The sequence below is a fragment of the Taurulus bubalis genome (assembly GCF_910589615.1).
Source record: "Taurulus bubalis genome assembly, chromosome: 18".
In the NCBI taxonomy this organism is placed as follows: domain Eukaryota; kingdom Metazoa; phylum Chordata; class Actinopteri; order Perciformes; family Cottidae; genus Taurulus; species Taurulus bubalis.
In genome coordinates, this window is record NC_136606.1 from 7,794,649 (window position 1) to 7,816,603 (window position 21,955).

The window sequence follows — 21,955 nt, forward strand, 5'->3', positions numbered from 1 at the left end:
ATCCAAGTGCCGCCGCTGATTCCTCTCCGTCTTCCTCGTGCACCGACCCCGCTTCCCGGCGGACTCCGTAACTCTCCTGCCTCTCCAGCTGCTTTTAAAACGGAAACCTGCCTGCGCTGCACTGAGCCGCGTTTTGTTCCAGCGTGTGCCACACTGCGCGCTCCTGGAGAGTGCTAACGCGCTCGTGCCGACAGCTCTCCACCTCCGATATAAACCCCAAAAATAGCAATAACAGAAGAAGAAGAAAAAAAGTTCCCCACTTAAATGTTCGTCCTAGTCCGACACACTGGTGGCATCCCACTGGTTGGAGGTGCACTGTGTGTGTGTGTGTGCGTGCGTGTGTGTGTGCGTGTATGTTGTTGGCTAACGCGCTCCTGGAGAAGACAGTGCGCTCCCTCCGTCATCAGCTCCTCGGAGCCAATGGCTTCTTCTTCTTCTTCTGCTGTTAGATGCCCCGTGTGGTGCGTGTGTGCGTGTGCGCGCGCGTGTGTGTGTGTGTGTGTGTGTGCAGAAGAAGCTGCAGGAGACAAAGCGTTCCTCCAGCTGCCGGGAGACAGTGGAGACTTTGCCCGAGGACATGCTCTGCAGCGTGTCTGACAAGCAGCGTGTGAGTGATGTGAAGATGCGTTCAGGAGCCGCTGCTGTAGGCCTCCTGTTTGCCAGCAGACAAAAGATGTTGAACATGCTGGACTCATTCCTCAGAGGGCTTTGTTTTCATTAAGGGTGAAGGGTTTATTCAAAGATATACGAGAAGTTTAGGTTTTTAAATGGGCTGTTTAGGTCAGAGTTGTGTTCTTTTTAGGCTATGCTACTTCTTATTATATTTGAGTGACAGTCTTCTACTCTTATGTTTGTGTTTGTGGTCTGTCTGTCTGCCCTTCCTCACCTTCCCTGTAACGAACAGGTGATTGAACCGTGAGGGCGCCCTCTTCAGGTGCAAGTTGGATCATAATAGGCTATTAACCCTTCTGTTTGGTTGACCCTTGGCCTTCCTTACCGCAGACCCCCTCTGCTGTGAGCATTATTATAATAACTGCAAAATCAACCAAATAGTTTCCTTGAAATATATCATAATAACTAAAAAAAGGTATTGAGGTGGTTACCAAATCCCTCGATGAGCATACAGTATTGTTATTACACCTCATGGTGTATGTTATATTTGACATATTCCCTTTGTTTGATACCTCATCGTTGTTTGGAGTCAGGTTAGGTGTCCAACTTATATCTCTTTAAAATCCAAAAGCAGAAGTAATAGTTTACAAGCAATCCTCATAGGAAAAATAAAGAATAAAGAATGAAGAACAAAGCTGATAAAACAATGCAAATATTGTTGTTTTTTTTAGCTGTGAAAGTGAGTTGGGGGTCTTCAGGACCCAAAACAAAACAAAAGGGTTAATGGCTGGATGGGAATTAAAAAAAAAATCCCATTTTATTTACCCTTCATTCCCTTTGTCAGTTGTGTTCTTTCACTTTTCTTAGGAGCAGCCAGATATTGAAGAGGGAGAGCTTGGAAACTTCTCCTGTGAAGGAACTTTTCTTTCCCCTCATAGTTCAGGAAGGATAACTTGGACCACATGCTTGTTCCAATTAAGACACTCACTGTGGGAATTCAAGTCATGGAAAAGCTAAGGAGAGGAAACTCCTGCATAAAGGAGCGCTTTTATCATTTACGTGGCTGCAGTTTTTTGTGCTTAATGGATTTACAAACTTTTTTTAGTGGTTAAGAAGGTAATAAAAGTCATCAGGATCCAAACGTCAGAGGGCATAAATATTCTGAAAGCATGCCATTTAGCTCCCAAATGGAAATGGATCAATAAATAGCAATTATGTCACTAGCTTAATTTGTTATTCCCCTGACTATCTTCTCCTGCACCTTACTTACCTCAGTCCCATTATCGTTGCAGGCGACTGCCAACCTAGGCTGCAGCAGTGATTTTGCACAAAATAAATATAGCTGCTGCTTTGTGCCAGTGCAACATGACCTGAAGAAGAGCACTTCAGTGTGACATCTCCAACTGACTCATGGTGAAGTCAACTGTTCCCAAGAAAATGTTATTTATGCTCTGAAAAGGACAGAGAGGGATATTAAAATAATTCATAGCATGATTCAAATTCTGATATCTTCTAGCATTTATCTTTTCATCTGAAAACGTGCTGCAACACTAAAACAAAGCAAACAAAACATCCTTAATTCAACTTAGAAATCACATAATAAAACAGTATTATTTTAGCTGCTGAATTTGCCAGAATGACAATGTGACATTTATTTTCAATTTCAAAATAATCCAGAGATATTTGTCACTGTATCCATGGGCACATTGTAAACAGGAACTGCTAATAGCTAATTCAGCATTTTATTGTTGGTGCAAAGATCAACAAATATAGTTGCAGTAACTGACTCCATGGCAACTTAAAACGTACAGTGCCTGTTTACATTCACCACAGTCCCCTAATATTTAAAAATGTTAGAATTACATACAAATACATACAAAATGCCACTATTTAGGCTGAGATTGTTCAAACAACATGTTGTTATACCCCTTGAACACTTATATTTGTACTGTGTTGACAGTCTGTGGACAACATATTCAATTGAAAATTGCACATTGCATGTACAAAGTTGTAGGAATGACATATTTGTCGGTTAAATGTATTCTCAATTTAATGATCATGAATACTCTTCATGTTGAATTTTTCCGAGCACTTGCATCTTGAGAATGAGGCGTTTAAGGACGTATGAAAACTCCTCACCTCGATTTCAGAAGTAGGGGAAGCGGGTGAGTGACATGCTTTTTCTTTCACTTCCCTTTATACGAGCTCTGGGTGACATTTTTTGAAGATCATAAGACTCAAATAAATATCTGCTGACAGCACCTGACCATGATAGTGTCACATCCACTTTCTCACATAAATCGCAGTCGCTGGGATTTGAGCGACATAAACCTCCTGTGCACCCAAGAGGGAGGAATATAAAAACATCTGTACGGAAAACCCAATACAATCCCACCCAGATAGACATCTAAATATGAGGCCACGTGATGTATTTCCGTCATGATATGAGATTGTTTGTTTTCACAAATGCACTGTGGCCATTTAAACCGTCACGCATCTTTCAATCAGATCACGCAGTCCAGGATCAGGTTGGGATTTAAGCTGGCAAAGCATCCTTTATCCACACACTTCTACTGCCCTTCACACTCTCTCTCTCCCTCTCTCTCTCTGCAACTCTCTCCAAGCACTTCAATCATCACAGTAGTTGAGACTCAGCGGCCACAGCTCCCCATGCAGTCTGCTGCTCTAATCACCTTGTTCGACAACTCCAGCAAAAAGAAGCCAATCTAGTCCTCAGTTGACCACTCTGAAAATCTCCCTCTTTATCCGTTTTCTTCTCAAAGTCAGCCTCTTTCTCTTTCTTTCTCTCCCTCTCTCTCAATTCTCTATAAGGCCTTCTTTCCCAACCTCCTCCTGACGCCGTCCCTGTGTGGCATGAAGCAGGATCAGTCACAGATGCTGTGAACTTTTGCTTGGCTGGCGACCACGCCGCACTCCGTCTCCCCGGGGTGACCTTAAAGAGCACCAAAACGTCTGTGATGAACGTAATGAAATGAGATGGGAGCGACATCAAGGGGCTTAGATCTGAGTGTAAATTTTCCAAAGAGTGCTTGTGTGTAGATCGGCGTCCCACTTGTTGAGTTGCAGAGACGCACGCCACCGCAGCGTTCATGATACTTGGCCACTTAATAAACAGAGTGAAGTCATGAACTAAAAACTGAGAACAAGCTCAGCTCTGTTTCTAACTTTCCATTATAAAACTGCAGATTATTAGCTTTCCCGTTTCATAATGGTATTAACACGACCTGGAAGCACACAATCATTCAGCTGTGCTTTGAGTAGAAGCTTGAAAAAGGTCAACTTTGTTCCATTATTGATCCACGGTGTTCTACTTATTCAGGCATCAAACTTCAGCACCACATCATCTAATTATTTCATTTAGTTCCGCCTGCGGTCCATGAACCAACTTGGATGGTGCTCCTAATGCCCTTTAAAGTCGCTATAATCACTATAATGTTACATCAACAGGCCAAATATAATATAATATAGTATTCTCCCCTTACTTGACTCTATCAACCCTAGCAGGTAGATCTCAGGGGGTCTTTATAAACATCTCACATCTTTATAAACATGCTAACATCACCACTGTTTCTCTGGTACTGTGTCAATATGTTACTATACAACAACTGATTTATCCTTTATCACTACATCGCAAATAGGTTAGATTAGATATTCCTTTATTAGTCCCGCAGTCGGGAGATTTGCAGGATTACTGCAGCAAACTGTAAATAGCTGTTTGCTGCTATATCGATGCTCTGAAAATCATACAGTGAACCTTGAACTGAACACTTCAAGTCAAACAGAAAGGTGGAGGTCAATTACAAGCTCCGACCTGAATAGAGGAGGGCTTTACTTAATAAATGATGGACAATTTGGCTACTATGGCAACCTAAACCGGAGGCAGGAGCAACGCAACAAGCTGTCATTTCAGCAACAGCTCGCCTCCTCCAGCTGGTCTGACACATGCCTCACACATGTGAAGACTACTGGGCTGCGATCACATATTGATCAAGCCCTCATGAGTAATTCATTGTATTTCCAGTCCATGGCAGAATAAATTAGTCTGCAGAGGTCATTTATCTCTCGGCAGTCATTCTCCAAGGCCTCATTTGCGTATCTCAGGAGGCAAACATTAAATAACACAGCTTTAAAAATCTCATTAAAACAGCGATGTTTGATGATAAACCGACTTCTGTGCCGTTGATGAGGGAACGTTCTAATTGATGATTGGCTGCACAAGCTGCATAAAACACCCCTTTACAATTAATTTCAAGTCTTAATTAAGCTTTGCTGTACCACACAGGAGGTAGTTAAGATGTAGATAAAATGCTTTCACAGCCCAGAAACCCACATCAGCGCACCTCCACAAGAGGCCGAGACCCGCGGTGTTTTTACGGTCACAGGGCGATGGGATGATCGCCCTCCTCTCTCACCGAAAACACAGAGGAGAAACAGACTTTTTCCTCTGCACTCAGCCAGAGATGACGAGAGCGACAATTCAGAGGTAGCGTTTACTGGAAAGGAGGTAAATTCCACCTCAACGTGACCGGGATGGTTGGGTGACCTCAGTCCCCAGCTGCAAAAGGGGGATATTGGTCTGAATGCTGTGATAGCGGGTTCACAGTCCGGGATGGGAGATGTCTCAGGTGAGCCATTATGTGTATAAAGAAGCAACTGTTATTTTGACAGAAGGGGCCCTAAAGGCCGTCACCGCTGAGCGTTTTCACTACGGGAACCTGTCCAAGTGGGACACAAACAAAAAAACTGTGACCTTTAGATGGACTCTGATTAACAAAAACGGTGACAACAATGGCGCCGGTGAGAACAGCTGACTAACGCTGCCTTCACCAACAACAGCAGCGGCTCTCCAGTGAGCTATTCAGCAGACGAATAACGAAGCCGCCAGAAAAACGATCGGCCGGGACAAAAACATTGAGAGCTGCACATTCTCAGTCAGCAGGCCACCGTATGGAAGTGTGGCTTTGTTTGTGTGGCGGCACGTTAGTGGGAAAAAGGGTTTTTGTCGGTCGTTGATTGTAGTTGTTTAGGTCAAATGTCACAGGGTTGAGACAAACACACATTATTGTAGAGGCTGTGAAAAGGCTGAGCTGGTGTTTTGGGTGTTTTTACAGAGAGTTGGATGTTACCATTATTAACAAATAATGGTAACAATGATACAACTAATACAAGTTTGCAAATAAGAAGAAAGACCAGAACTAAGTCTACATTTCTAAATTTCCATAGTTATGTCAAGAATATCCCTTAACTAAACAATATTTAGGGAGATATTACCCATTTGCATGATCAATGAGCTAAATGTTTGATCAATGCTGCTTTACAAAGGCGGAGAACAGTAACTAAGCAGTGACATTGAGGAATATTGGTTTAATGATTTCAGGCTTGCAGACAAACTGCATAACAAATATGAGAAGTCGGTTCATCCAAGTGGATATTTTTCATTTGCAGATTACATCTCAGGAGATATCAGCTTGTGTGTGCAGCTTTAGCTCCTGCTAGCTGCGGCCATCTGTGCAACTAGCCATCTCTGCTTCTTCAACGTTAGCATTGCTCTCTCTTAACATTCTCTCTCTATGATATTTTCACATGCTGTTGCTTGGAATTATGTATTAATCTATAGTATAAATATTAGTTTTCATGGTAAAAGAGATGCCAAGATGAAAGATTATAGTCATAACTCTGTCCTGACCAAGTGTGTAGTTGCTGCTCTTTGGCTTTGTGGGGCAGAGGAGTGTGTCAGAGGAAGAGGCTTGAGCTAATATAAGGCAAGGGCACAAACAATGAAACAGTGCACAGCTCAAAGACTGATATTGATCTTGTGGCCCTTTGATAAATCTCTAACCTAGAATCCATCTCTGGACTCAGCAAAGACTCCACAGTGATGGAGAACAAGACTTAACAGTAATGACACTGCAGCTTGTGTTCATCCATAGTCCGAAAATTAAAGATTCACAACTTAAACTTAATCCAACACGAAGGAATGGGACATTTATTATAAATGGGACGGAGGCTGAATCCCTATGAAAGCCAAAAGTAGGCCTTCCGCCATGTTGAAAAACAGACCACAGAAAGAAAAAAACAACTAAGTTTTTGTTCACACCTATAGAATATGTTGAGCTTTTGATAGCACAGGTGTTCCTTATAGCATTAACAATGGCTAGTGCAGCCATCTTTATTGTTATGTACACCTGTGCTTTACTGCTGGAACATATCTTCTGATGGAGATTATCCATTTTATAATTAAGGGTTAGTTGATAACAAATGTGTCAGTAATTGTAGCAGCCCAGGTTTTTTGCAAGTCAGTATATTTAATAAATACTGGAATATAAAGGTAAGAAGAATCACTTCCTGGTTTCAGTGTATTATGTTGACAAAGCAACAATGTGACCTTTTCTTCCCTGCTTCACAAAATGTCTCTAAAATCCAATTAGTATCAACAACAGAAGACAATTTATTGAAAACATTGGATGTAATTGTATTTCCTCACATGACGTATGAATAGTTAGACATTTTAAGTGAGTGGTATCAATCTTCTCATATAGCTTTTGGCAAGAAAAGGAGTAAGTCACAAAATGTTGAACTATTCCTTTAACTGAATTTGAACCCTAAAATATCATCAGTATTGGTGTCATAGAGGCCAAGAGGAACACACATCGATGCTGTCTTTAGCATATCTCACCATACAGAACATGGCCTGAACTTCTCAATCACCATGTTGACTGTCATATGAGAGAATATATAATACGAGAAATACATTTATGATTGCATCTTTGATGAGACACAGCTGAGAAGAGCCGTGACTGAACACTCGTCAAATTTACACAAGACCGATTTAACTATGCTGTTTATGAGCAATCTGCTCAGCGCTGGTTGATGCAGAGGATGTGGGAGTCAGTTCACACCACATACAAAGCAGCTGCAGGAAGCCGACTTGAAATGGATTTTAATTAGCAAATAAAACAGGGGCAAACTACTTTATTTGCACTTGTGGGGATAAAAAAGTATTACTAATGAAGTCAGGGCTCCATTTTGAAGTTGTGTTCAGTGGAGTCTCTGAGTTCAGTGAACTGGATGTTTTCTGCTTTTGCTTTAATCACCAAACACAACTCACACGACCACTCCTGCAAGTTAGTACTGAAGCACGGGCTGTTTTAAGGGCGCACAACGACCATTTTGACTTGTTTACTAATGGATGTTGACATTCACTTTGTCTTCTTCTTCTAAAAATAGGCAATATATATTTACGGTCTCCGCTAAATCATGGAATATTTAAAGGAAAAGTTTGACATTTTGTAAAATATGCGTATTCTCTTGATTAGAAGTTACATCACAAATGTCTGTTAAATGTGCAGTGATAACTTGATCATCTGATTATCTTAGCATTAAGACTGGAAACAGTATCGTGGAATATAAATTGTAGTTTTTTCACACTTTCTTGCCTTTGTACGACAGACAGAGATAGAAGGAAGGAAGGGAGAGAGAAAGAGAGGGAGAGAGAGAGAGAGTACCAGATACTTCAGGGATTTCACTCATATCATTCAGTAAATAAATTAATAATTGAGTTGTCAATCACAACAGCGGTGTATCAGAATTGACATTCAAATACTTCCTTGCAATAAATCTGAACTTTCCCTCTTTTCTTTCTTTGCACTACTCCTCCACCACTTGGCACCTTAGCAGGTCTAGACAAACTCATCAAGTATGTGCACACAGCGCTTGACCCACATCTACTGCAGTGTCAATATGTGAGGTCCATTGTTTTCATGCCTCAGAGCTATTAGCTTGAGGGGAGAAATTGTACAGCGGGTTGGTGAAGGACAGCTTGGCGTCTTTAGAAGCCGAAACCTGCTGTGGACACAAAGAGACACATGTCACTGACTTCTGCACAGACAATTAAGAGTGACGTCCCAAAGGCAGAGCGGAGACACCTCACCTCCACCTCCCTCCTCCAGGGGTAGACACTGATGGAAAGCCCCGGACCGTCACTCCTGCTGGGGTCAACTCTGGGACAACCGCCCGGCCCGTCATGCTGTCTAGGAACCTGGGAGAGAGACAATCATGGACACTGGCTTAGAGTTAAATTGTCCTTAATGAGAGGGAGAGCATGACATGCATGTGCAATTGAAATCAAACGGACCCGTTATGCGTCCATATTTACACCTCTAACCTCCATAAAAACATTTCCTCATCCTCCAGAGGTTAAATAAGCAGTGTTTCCATCGCTCAGTAAAACAAGTGCTGAAGCGTGTCCAGAGATACCAGCGCACACCTACACCTCTCTATTTAAAGCTGCGTCCTCGCTTGCAGCCACATTAAAACCAACATGTACGGACTGCACAGATACAGTGTGGAATATATATTATATGTTGTGATGCATGAATTATATTATGGAAATATCACGCGCGTGGCATCAGTAAAACATATTATGAACAGCATTGTGAGATTACCGCATTACACACAAACACTACACACTCAAACAGCCCCATTAAATCCATGATAACCTCCGTCATCAGAGTCATCAGAGTCATCAGAGTCATCAGAGTCGAGGCTCTCCACATCTCATACTGGATGACACCCACTGCACACCCACGCAGATACAAATGTGTGTGCGCTCGGACAGCTTTTGTCCTTTTTAGAAACACACACACACACACACACACACACACACACACACACACACACACACACACACACACACACACACACACACACACACACACACACACTAGAGCCATTATCCAAATGGACTAGTTGTGATTGTATCGTCTCTGATGGTGGGCTGTCAGTGATAGCAGGAATAACAGAAAGGACACAAGGCATAATATGGTCGGACACAATAATAGCAAGTCATGTCCATGAGAGCTGGACAGTAGCTAGTAAAGTACATTTACTCAAGTATTGTACTGAAGTTAAATGATCAAGTATTTGCACTTTACTATTCCTATATTCCAATATACTATTGCTACTTTATACCTCTACCTCACTACATTTCAGTGTAAATGTTTATTTATAAAATACAATGTTTATGATGTCTATGAGTTGTTATTTCCTTTTCTAAACTTCTAAGTTGGTTTAATTTAAATAACTGTAAAATATATCATGCATATTTGTGTGGCAGAACTTCTTTTTCTTTCTTCTTTCCTCTCATCATAAATCATCATTAATGATCTCACACCTGAACCGGTTGTGAACCACTGAAAACCTTTAACTGTATATACAGTTAAACATATTGCTCAACCTCAATCAGCCACAATGCCAAAATGCTACTTTCATATGGATGCATCAGTGTCTACAATTCAATAGGATAATATGATCACAGTCTATCAGTAACATGGGTCATTTTTAATATTACATTTAGCTGATAATACTTTTACTGAGGGAAAGGATATGAGACTTTCTTCAACCACATCACCTGTGTAATGTAATGTAATCCAGTCTAAACACCTCTTATGTTATATTTCTGTAAGACTGTATCACAAAGCTGTTAATTAAACTGGTTATTTTAGGTGTTAAGCTTGTGCTGCAGGATCTGATGAGATTATATGGTTCAGTTATTGTGTCAATCTGCTCTATATGCACTAGTGTGTGTATATAAATCACACACAGAAGCACAAACATCCTCATAAACCACAAAATCAATAACCCTAAATCTAAAAAGTGATCTTGCAGAAAGGCTCGGCGATCACCTTCTGACCTCCGTCAATGTTAGATCCACTTTTTGAATTAATTTGAAGCGAATGGTAGAAAAATGGCATTAGTCTGAGAAAACAAATGTCGCGCTAACAGAATTTGCTGATGATGGATTGGACATTTCTGTTCGCTGACCTCTGCTCTGCAGCCAAAGGCGGGGTCCTCCATCACTCCGTAGTCCATCGGGTTGGGCTTTCTGTGGAGACAGCAAAGAAAATATACACTCCTCCTCATTATCAGCAGCAGCAGCAGAAGCAAAAAGAATGATAATTGTCGCCAGAACTCACACGAAGTAGCATTTTTCCTTGTATAAAGCCAGAGTGCAGACAGCGACTCCGGCCACAAGCAACAGCAGGCCGATGGCGATGCCGACATACACAGAGACTAAACAAGAGGGGAGAACATTTAATTCCTGCACAGAGAACCTTTTATGGACTGCAGAGACATTAACAGGGTTTGCAAAGATATAATAAATAAATACAGGTTCGACAGTTTAATAGAGTGGGGAGGCGTGTCTTTACTACCCAGCTGCGTGTCTTCTGGTTTGGGTGTCGAGGTGGAGAGAGATGGCTTCTCCTTCACATTGCAACGGTTGCCGGTCCATCCTGGATAACACCTGCCATCAGATACCAAGAAACAGTACACAGTTATGAGGCTGATGCTGCGGCAACATGCTGCAGGGGCAAACCTATATATAACTTCTTATTCCAGGTTTTTTTATAAGTAGGTTTGGTCGAGTTATTATCAATTCAATTCAAATTGCTTTATTGACATGAATGTTAAAAAAAGAGAGACAATATTTCCAAAGCATTAAAATAACAACATTACAGTAGATTAGTTAAAAGAAAAGGAAACAGTTGTGTTTCTTGACACAATAACATTGATTAGGTTCTTGATGCAATACTAATTATTAGTTTCTTGTGCATGTGTGTGTGTGTGTGTGTGTGTTTGTCTATTATCTATCATTTTCAGCTCAATGATTGGACGCTCCCCCTATTCTCATTTAGCCGCTTGTTAGCAAGCTTTTTTTTTTAGACACAAATTCACCAGAGGGGTGAATTTGACACACATCATTTATTTTGTAGAACAAAATAGTAAGATCTCTAAAGCTTGTTTTAACTGAAGACATTATTCAAGTATTTAACCAAAAAGCCATTTCAAAAAGCCCTTTGACTTCCAGACAAGGAAACTGGGAGCATGCCAACTCCTTTCCGGGTTTCAGGACTCAATCCTGCAGCACTCTATTATATTTATAGTCCAACCAGCTAATAAAGATCAGCCTCACACCTATTTACAGTATGTTTGTGTGTGTCTGTGTGTGTGTGTGTTTTTTTCCTCCTAAACATTAAAGTGGTTATTTTATTTAAAAATATATATATATAATATCACAATTGCTATTTTTTTTTCAAATGTGCTGCTTTACTTCAAATCCTTTCCATGTACTAGTGCTGGTTGGAAATAATTGTTTTTTACTTTTGTTAAGTATAGAACAAAACTGGCCACATCATTTTAAATGATAAAAGATAAACAAAATACTGTATTAAGTAAAGAACATGAAGCACAATCTCTATTAACCAAGACACATTTTTACTCTCAAACCATTTGGAAAACAAAACAAACATCACCATCGTGACAAATGGTTCAAGATTTATCTGCTGCGCGTCCAGCATGGAAAACACAGCTAATTGAAAATAGTTTGGCCCGTCTGGTGAGCTTCATCTCTGGGAAAGAGACTAAGTTATTCTCCTCTCGACCGGAGACTCGAGTCCAAGTCAACATCTGTTCAGTATCAGCTTGATTTCTGCGCAACGTTGAGCTTCTAATGCAAAACACACAGCTCTTAGCGACGCCAGGCTGCTTCATTATCATTCAGAGGGGTTCAGGGTACATATTGTGTGACGGTCGGGCCATGGCAGAGGGACATCCCTGGCCCGGGTCCCCGGTGGATCCTGCTCAACAGAGTGGGGGGAACGTGATGCAAATACTGAGCCAGACCTGCCCTCATATGCTGGCATGTGGGTTCTGCTACAGCGGGGCTGTTATCAATGCTGGAACAGCTACGGGAGCTCCATACCACACTTTGCATTGAATGACGGCAGTGAATGAGAGGAGGCAGTGGAGGCGGCTCTGTGTTGGGGAATGTTGGACAGCACAGGGAGGCTGAATGAGACAATGAGAGCAGTGAAATATCTTCAAGCTGCAGAAAGTAAAAATGTTTAAAGTGCAACTGAAGTCGCATCCCATTTGCCGTCAAAATGACCATTTAGATCTATCCCTATCTCTATCCATCTCTCTCTATCCATCTCGCTGGATCTATCTCCTTTTGTCGAGATCTATTAATAAAGACAGACGGACAGATAGACAGATGTGTTTTTTTGTTCCATCCTTTTGCGGTCCAATAATACGACACTTGCATTGCAGACACATTGTGCAGTTAGTGAAGTGAATCCATCCACGTCCAGTCTGTGGAAAAAGCCTCCTCCGGAGACGAAGATGGAGAAATGTGGATCTTTCAGAGACGATTCAGTGGGGCATAATGATGTTAGCAGATCCAGCAGCAAGTCTCATAATTGCATTCTCACTTTTAAAATGAAATATCTCATTGTGGACATGCCAAGCTGCTGATGCAGACAACTATATTCATAAGCTCCCCAGAAAGAAAAAAACACCTCCAACAGAGGGACCGCAGTGTCCGTCTGGAGTTTTTTTGTGGTTCCCCCACTAAGACCATTGGTAGCGAGGGCCGTGTTTAAATATTGACCAGAAGAATCCATCAGCCATTCCCAGGAATCACTGTGCTGGTGGATAAATGAAGGCACAACCACCATGGTTAAGCTGGAGGGGATAAGCAGATTCCCACATGCTTGGTGGAGCGTATCTTTTCCAAGGAAAGAAACAAGACTGATAGGATTTCCATGTTTTAAGTCTCACAAAGAGTGATAAAGGATGGGAGGAGTGGGGCCGACTGACATGATACTTATCTTTGTTTGTGCGTGTTTATGAGCATGACAGACTGTGTTGCTGTGTGCTTATATTTCTGTGTTTATTTGTGTGAGGGGGAAGTTGTACTTACATGCAAACAGGCCCGTGATTCTCCACAAGGCATGAGCCATGATCCAGACAATACAGAGGAGGACAATCTGTAAATCACACGTAAATGACTGATCGTCACTGCTAAAAATGCTATCCAAAATATACACACAAAAAGAAACCCTCTAAAGGTTTTCCTCTGCATTCTTTCTCTGTTATGAGCTGTCATCCATTTCCCTCCTCTAACAGGAAACAGACGTCCACTCAAGCTTTGATATCGGAACATGAAATCAGTGAATTATGTTGTGAGGACACGGTGCGCTGAGCATCATCCATTAACCTCTGCAGAGAGCATCAGCATGTACATCACGCCATTTAAATACATATTTATTTTCTTTCATCTTTTACATCTGATGATGAACATTCCTCCCTCCACAGGTTGTGGAAGGGTTATCAGGGTTGTTCAATAATCATCATGTTTGAAGCCCTCGAGTCTCGTTGAACCTCCATAAAGTAGCTATGGTCTGGCAGTGAATGCCGGCTAAATGTGAGGTTTGGTCTTATTCCTGAAAACCCAGGAAGGCAGAGGTTTTAATGGATTTTGGCAGCTTGCAGCAACCATTGAGGTGTGCTCTGAAAACTAAAAAGCCAGGCTTGAAATGTCCTGGGAGTCACCGCTCCGGCTGGAAGTGAGCAGACATGATCAAAGTTTTATTTCAGTCAAAACTGACTGGTAATTCCTGAAAGTATAATATGGAGAAAGAAGAAAGGTAGGTATTCAATTAAATAGCTAAATCTATGCATTTAAAATGATCTTGTTGCTTGTAAACCAGCTTGGAGAACATACTTAAATTAAACAATACATCAAAGCATTAAAAGAATACAATTAAAAAACGCAGCCTCTTATGAAAGTAGAAACTACATGAACTGGATAATAAAAAGGTGAAACAAAAGATGGACAACCATCTCTAAAATCGGAGGGCTTCTTCTGACAAGCCTGAGCTTCAAGGTCCGCCCCGGTTAAAAGCTTGAAAGTGGAAGGTATGTAAAAAACACGTTACCATGGCAGCTAGATTCATCAGAGTGAAAAGGCAGACAGTCTGCAGAGCCATCGCAGCGCTCCTGGAGTGGGATACAGCCACGCCAACTTTCACACACCAGTTCTCCCAGCTCACACTGCAGCAGAGCTGGTGGATAAAAAGGAGAAGCAGAAATACGGTTATATGTAGAGGGGAGTTCGAGAGGTGTTCACAGAGCACTATGAGGGTACCACGTTTACTAAAAACTGACCATGCCATTTACTAACATTCACTTTGTGTATTTCCGATCTGCAGATGCTGCAAATGACTCTTCTACCTCCAAAAAGCCAACGAAGACAAAGACACATATGCTTACGGCAGCTGTTCTCGTCCTCTCCATCAGGGCAGTCCGGGACGCCGTCACAGCGCAGTATGGAGGGGAGGCAGGTATCATTCAAACACTGGAAATGTCCAATAGCACAGCGGTCCTGAGGAGGAAGAGTGCCGGGTGCCATCGTGGGACAAAACTCTTCATCGGACTGGTCGGCACAGTCCAGCTCTCCGTCACACCTCCAACTCTCTGGGATACACTGATAGGAGTACATGCACTGGTACTGGTCCACATCACAGGTCAGAGGCTGGGGAGTCACTAGTCCTGAGGTGACACATCACAGGAAGGATGCATGCACATCAATACACATGCATGCAGAGAGCTTAACACACCTGAAATAACCTTTTCTGTTGATTTTAAAGTACACAGAGCCAGCATCCTTTGGTGGAAAAGAACAGAGAGGTATGCTAATGGTTTCAGAAAGTCAAGCGTTTCAGGGGTGAAGGGAGAGCGGCTGGGTGGCAGTGATGAAACAACAATGTAAATGTAATTGCTTTTCCCCTCCATTGCCCTCTGTGCCATCCCTCGGCGCCAGCCAGGTCTCCGCAGTGAATTTATATGGACCTACAGGGCAACAGGGTCCATTTACTCACTACACTTCCCCCGAGGGTCCACACAATTTATATGGAAGCGGAGCAGAGGAGCATGGATGTTAGCGGACAGGAGGAAATGGGAGAAGGTGAAAATCGGTGAGAATTGCATGAAAAATGAGCAGAGTGCTAAAAGGAGAAAGAGAGACATAAGTCTTCTACCTTCTACCACACACTCTGCAGTGTAGGAGATGTCGTCCAAGGCGATGTCTGTCCACATGTCCCCGCCTGCCTCCGCCTGGAAGGTCACTCTGAAAGGTCGTGGGTTGGACAGGATGACATTTGCGTATGTCCACTGTTTACCATGGTTTCCAGTGGCTGCCCACATCAGCAGACTGGTGCCGCTGGGTCCAACAGTGTAGACCTGGTGAGGTGCAAACCAACATGGACGTTTTTTTAAACAGTTTTGGATACCTTAAGACAGATTTTCTACAAATACATCATTTGTGATTAAATCATCCAAGTCTCTCCAAGTGAATTTGAAAGATTTTAATTTAATAATGTATAGTCCATGGTTCTTTTTTAAGTTTGAAGTGAACTACACAATGATTCAAGAATTTTATAAATTCTTTCTAAAGCATCGAAATTGATTTGAACATTTAATTAATGAGTTAATTAACCACTGCACTTGAAAGGAGAACATAACATTAATTCATAGCTCTATGAAAAAGCTCAAAAAGTATCACTAACAAAGTCCACATTTTTCTAACATCATTGTTTGATATTCGATAGATAGATAGATAGATAGATAGATAGATAGATAGATAGATAGATAGATAGATAGATAGATAGATAGATAGATAGATAGATAGATAGATAGATAGACTGTATTCATCCCCAAGGGGGAATTTGTTTGTTTAGCAGCTTACAGACACAACAATAAAAATAACAGGGATGAAAGATGCTCAATATATAAAGCAAAATTTAATTCAGGATACTTGTTCTATGGTTTTTACCATTCAACTTGTTTTTATTGATAATACAACTTGTATTATCCCATTTCCCCACATCTCTTTCAGACTTTATATTTTTATTAGCTTCCCTGTTGCTGAATTGTTTCTCTTGTAAAGCACTTTGAGCTACAACTTATATTGTTAAATGAGCAATATAAATTAAGTGTATTATTTTGTATTATTGTGTTATTAGTACTTGTGCCATTTTAAGTGCACATCATACTCAATTATATACTTTTTTAAAGATTTGCTTTTTGTTTGTTGTCCTGAAATGAACACACAGCTAACAAAGACAGCTAAACAAGACATGAAGAGATGGATATGAGGATCAGGTTTGTGAAGTGACACACTTTGATGGATTATTTCCTGTCAGGGAGACTTTCTTTTCTTCCTGTGGGTATCAGCTGATTGACAGTAAGCAGAGTGTGATGTAGTGAGAGGTGCAGTAAAATGGAAAAGACATCTCTGTCAAAACCAAATTAAGCCTTCAGGTTGACTGTGACGGATCATTACCGCAAATAACATTAAAAAAAAAGAAGCTAGATGCCTGACACAAACAAACACATAAAGGACTTTGAATTATTTATGGAAATGTGGCTCAGATTAATTCACCTTCAGCGTTCCCATCCTGTCTGAGCCGTGCATGTAGAACCAGAAGCGCAGGTGACATCGGCCGATACTGGCTGGAAATGAACTCCTGGTTGTCACCGTGGCAACGTCACCCTCCCTCTGAGTGGCTGAGAGTATGTACAGGAAGTTCCCACTACCACCTTTGGAGATAAATACAGACACACATCACATTTGTTGTACATGTATGTCTAGTATGAGTAATATAGCAGTGTGACGAATGGCAAAGATCCAAGCGTTCAATTCCAGCTGGAGGCAAACAAAAATCCAATAACGTTCATTTGTAGCATTCATGCTGTTGTGAAATGTTGAAGCCGGCAGCCAAAAGCTGCAGAGTGCTTCTTCCGCTCGGCATATGACTGAGGCCAGAACAAGGTGGGAGTTTTCCACATGAGTTAAAGGGATTTAAGACCATCAAAGCACAGCAAACTCTGCCCCCACCCACAACTCTGGATTACAACAACAAAAAAGAAACACAGAAAAGAAGTTAAAAAAAGAAATGTTGTGTACGCGTTCAGATGTCAACATCAGCTGAACATGCATCTAAGTGATGTCTGCAGAGTCACGTCGTCTCTTTTCACTGTTCGGCTCTCTCATGAGCATATGTGTGTTACAGATGGTCCGCTTTATTGATCCGCCCTGCAGTGAGATCACAAGTTCATTCTATGACACAGCCCCCAGTGTCCAGACTCATCTCTCAGCTCAATAAACCCAACTGGCCAATCAGAAGAGAGAGTGGACTCAGCAACTCACCCACAGCCAAAACAAGGAGGCCTTAGAGCTCCACTGTGGGATCTGTTTGTTCATGGAGTCCACAGTTAATAGGGAAGAAACACAGCCGTTACAAATATATTGGAGGATGTGATGACTTAGGCATGATAATCCTGCCAGTACACTGAAACAACAATTATCAAATCTAAGCTGTTATTATATTTCATGATTTCAATACTTCCGACTGGGTTTATGTTGCTTATGTAAGCTAGGTCTCCTTAACCCTCTAATATCCCAAACCACATCGCAATATCACTCAAAGATAATCGTTATTGGATATTTTTGTTCTTCCCGAGCCATAAATCTTACTACTGTCTCTCTGTGAAGTCAAGCAAACTGTTTCCCCTCAAATGAACTCCTGCCAAAACTGTAATACAAGTTTTCATTATTTTCATGCTGCTATCGTCTCCTTATCAAGGTCACCCTCGCAACATCAAGAGTCATTTTGAACAAACCCCATATACCAGCAGCGTCAACAAACTAAAAGAACAACTGACAGCCAAGATGCAAAACAATAATTAATGAATGCAAATTCCAAAGTCACATGGAAATGAAGTTTACATTGTGGTGTATTGATGACTGTGAGTGTAACCTTAACGCCATTGAGGTGATTCAAACTTAGATTAATTTGGTATTAATTAGTCACAAAAATCCTGTTTTGATACCGCAGCATCACTGTACACAAGATAAAATAAAAAGATTAATAAAACTGTAATAACAGAGGCGCTGCACTGAGCGCTGAACACATGGAGGATGTTAGGAGGACGAAGAAGTTGTTTGTTCTTAATTTTGATAAATGTTTCTTTATCAAGACAGAAAGTGAACGCATGCAGTGAGTTTTTGAACATAAACAGGATCCTTATTGGGAATTTATAGCGGCGTGTTGGCAAGTGCTCATTCTGCTGTGATGAAGGGGTCAAAGGTTAGAAAAACTCAAACTTATGTGTGTCAAAATATTTTCTAAAGCTGCCACTTGTAGTTAAAACCTGAAGGGGAGAAACATGTGATGTGGCGAGAATCAAGGAACAGAAGCGCTTTGGTTAAAGTCGAGGAGAGATCGAAATGTCAATTAAGTTTTAATTAAGTAAACAAGTTGTGTCTTTTGCTTCATATCACTTTTGACTTTTTGATATTTAACCAAGTTGATGATCAACATCAGCCGAGTCCACCCAAACAAACCCATAAGCAACTGTAGCTGCTCTGAATGGAAAAAGCGGATACAAACACAAACAAATTATTGAGGTGGCATTATGTTTCTCTCATGAAGTATTTTTGTTGGAAATATGTCGGATATAAAGTATAATCCTAAAAAAAACAACGCCATCAGTTGTCAAATCCCCAAAGCGTCACATGTTTAGCTTTAAGTGACAAAGCGCAACAGTGGCTTTAGGAATTATGACTCAACCTCAAAACAAAGAGGGAGGTCGGTTGCCATTATTATAGAGACACAGATCCACGTAGAGATGGCGTTAATGTGGATGTTCGGGTCAACAAAAGGGGCTGCCAGAGAAGACTGCGGTTTGTTTCTTTTGGTTTCTTTAACTCTGACTGCAGTTCATTCCCTGACCTGAACCACATGGTTATTATCGTAACCATGAAGACAGAGTCTCCCGAAACCTTAACAAAATAGCCATTTCAACGCCAACCACAATGTTTTCCGCACGTTACCCAAGTTATGTTTGTGAAATGACATGATGTCATCCTGCTGATAGAGGCATTAGCTCTTATGTTGCATATTAAACTCGTTGTTTATCTCAGAGACGGGGTTGGCACTGACCAGGACTGTGGTCAGTCTGAGGCCCAGCGCCTGATGTCTCACTCCGATAACCGATCCTCCAATCAAAGTCGTCATCAGCGTCCTGAGAGAGCTGGCAGGTGTCTTCCCACTGGTTTTCATCCATGTTGAAATTACAAGCGCCTGGCAAGTCGACAATGTCTTCTATGAGAGATATGGAGACGGGAGGAAAGAGTGAGAAGTCTGGGCTGAATAGCTGTTTTTCGGCTCTACAATAAAGAGTCACTCCTACTGTAAAAGAAACCCATTTCCCATTTTCTACTCACCGCAGTCCATCTCATCGGATTCATCAGCACAGTCGGCCTTGTTGTCGCACACCAGGTGGGACTCCATGCAGTGGCCGCTGCGACACACAAAGTCTGTGACTGCGGGGCAACTGTGAGGCTCCACCACGTCTAAAAACCCATGCAGACGAAAAGGAACAGATCGGAGGAAGAAACAATTATCATTCATGTTTATATTCTACATCAGGTAATTTAATTTCTATCTTTTTTTTTAGGAACGACCCTCTAGACAAGAAACTATTTCCCCATTTTTCCCCCGAATCCATCTTCAGGGGAAAATGCTACGACGAACAACCGTGTCTTATTAAAACTTCCTGTTCTCTGCACCAAAGGACACGAGCGGCGGAGAAGACAGTAAACAAAAGCAGACAAAGGCCTGTCAGGGGAATCAAAGCCTCCTGCAGCGCCGCCTTGTTTGAGACAGAACAGAGAGGAAGGAGAGGAGATCAGGTGGAGCAGAGACGGCACACACACACATAAGGACATTGCAGTATGTGGAGGATTTACACATCAGAAAGGCAGCGACATTAAATGATGAATGAAATGAGCAAATAGTTGAACTTAATTCCCGGAGTTCAAGTGCGGTTAATAACATCACAGAGTACGCTGGAAACCCATTTAAGCATGTATTTAGAGTCGATGGAAGCTGTTAGGCGAGAGATTCTTTCCCATTGCCAGTAGACTCGTAGGCCTTTTCGTTTTTTTTATCACAAACCCGCTGGAAAAAATAAATAGTGAAACTGTTACGGTGGTTGCTTCATTTTTATATCAGTTACTTACGCAGTCTCTCTTTTAAACCCTCAAACCAGAGTTGGAACAGTGGAAAGACTAACACAGACTGTTTTGATGGGTTTTACTTTGTGAGTGCTGTCTGGCTAGAGTCTGGAAGCTTTGAGGGGCATATTAATTGGATGTATTGTTCGTATATTAAATATGATAATTTTACAAATCCCTGCTGATGTCATGTATTGTATCGTCTCTTTAACGTCGAAAAAGGGGATAATGAGCGCGTCCACCTGGGTGACATGTTTCCATCCCAGCCGATCTGAGCAGGAGCAGATAAATACCTCTGATATTGCAGAGTCATTTGCATGACGCAGATTGCGACCTTCCAACTACAAACAAAAGCCAGATGTTCTTGGATGTAAGTGTTGTGTTTTTTTTGTCCAGTGGTAAAGTGTTGTTTAGTTTGGGACAGACAGTTTGGTCCTCTCAGCCTGTTTTGATCTATGTCTTGGTGTGTGTGTGTGTGTGTGTGTGTGTGAGTGTGTGTGTTGCAGACGGCCTTGGCAGAGCCAGAAAGCATACCACATTGTGTCCAACACTAACTCTCTACTCCTCTTTCTCTGTTGTGCCAGCGGCAGAATCAGTACGTCGAACTATCAGTTGAAAATATCATGAAATTATTACATAGGATTGTTTTTCTTTAGTTTGCTTGTATGATCGCAAAAGAGATACAGAAATTCCGATTATCTAGGCGCTATTATTATTTAATCAGGTAATAAAACCGTGGATTTGGAATTGTTTGTGTACTTTTGACAGACAGTCACTTCACAAATAATTCAGTATTCTTCAAAGACATGTTTAAAGATATTCACGCGTTTATACCAAAGTTACATATGGACTGGTCTGAAAATCTGACAATAAATGAGTTAATGAGTCTAAAGCTTAATATTTTTGCTCAAACATTCAAAGGTTCAGTCAAATTACTTTAAATAAAAGAAGCAAGAAGTTACACGTGTCCTGACATTCTGCACAAAGAGCCCTCATTATACTGGATGTGCAGAGGTTTGCTGAATACCAGACTCTGATTACTTTGCCAGGTGGTGAGATTTTTGGCTTTCTACAAACTTTCCACTCCAGTGCTCCATTTTGGGACAATGACATTTCGAGACATTTCCCCATCTCCTACGCTCACTTTTGCACTTTTAACAGCTCACACACACACACACACACACACACACACACACACACACACACACACACACACACACACACACACACACACACACACACACGAAAGTGCTGAGAGGTTTTGTTACAAAGATTAATCTTTATAGATAGAAACAAAGCAGCAAACAAGGCAATAGGCTATTAGCACTGCCACACATTTATGTTTCCGTTGGAGTTGAGCTTTGACTGGGGAGCTGACTAGTTTCCTTTATTGTTTGTATA

General features: G+C 41.5%; 1 protein-coding gene across 1 annotated transcript in view; it reads right to left on the minus strand.

The window, feature by feature from the left end:
• Positions 1–8,391: 8,391 nt before the first annotated feature.
• malrd1 (MAM and LDL receptor class A domain containing 1) overlaps positions 8,392–21,955 on the minus strand; it is a gene marked incomplete at both ends in the record, with an annotated part of 47,145 nt that continues 33,581 nt past the window's right edge. The window contains 12 exons of the mRNA XM_079234241.1: positions 8,392–8,478; positions 8,564–8,671; positions 10,456–10,516; positions 10,608–10,704; positions 10,845–10,936; positions 13,394–13,460; positions 14,412–14,537; positions 14,746–15,024; positions 15,513–15,714; positions 16,916–17,066; positions 19,475–19,640; positions 19,763–19,891. Of these exons, the coding sequence (XP_079090367.1) occupies positions 8,392–8,478; positions 8,564–8,671; positions 10,456–10,516; positions 10,608–10,704; positions 10,845–10,936; positions 13,394–13,460; positions 14,412–14,537; positions 14,746–15,024; positions 15,513–15,714; positions 16,916–17,066; positions 19,475–19,640; positions 19,763–19,891 (1,565 nt within the window). The remainder of the gene's footprint in view (positions 8,479–8,563; positions 8,672–10,455; positions 10,517–10,607; positions 10,705–10,844; positions 10,937–13,393; positions 13,461–14,411; positions 14,538–14,745; positions 15,025–15,512; positions 15,715–16,915; positions 17,067–19,474; positions 19,641–19,762; positions 19,892–21,955) is intronic.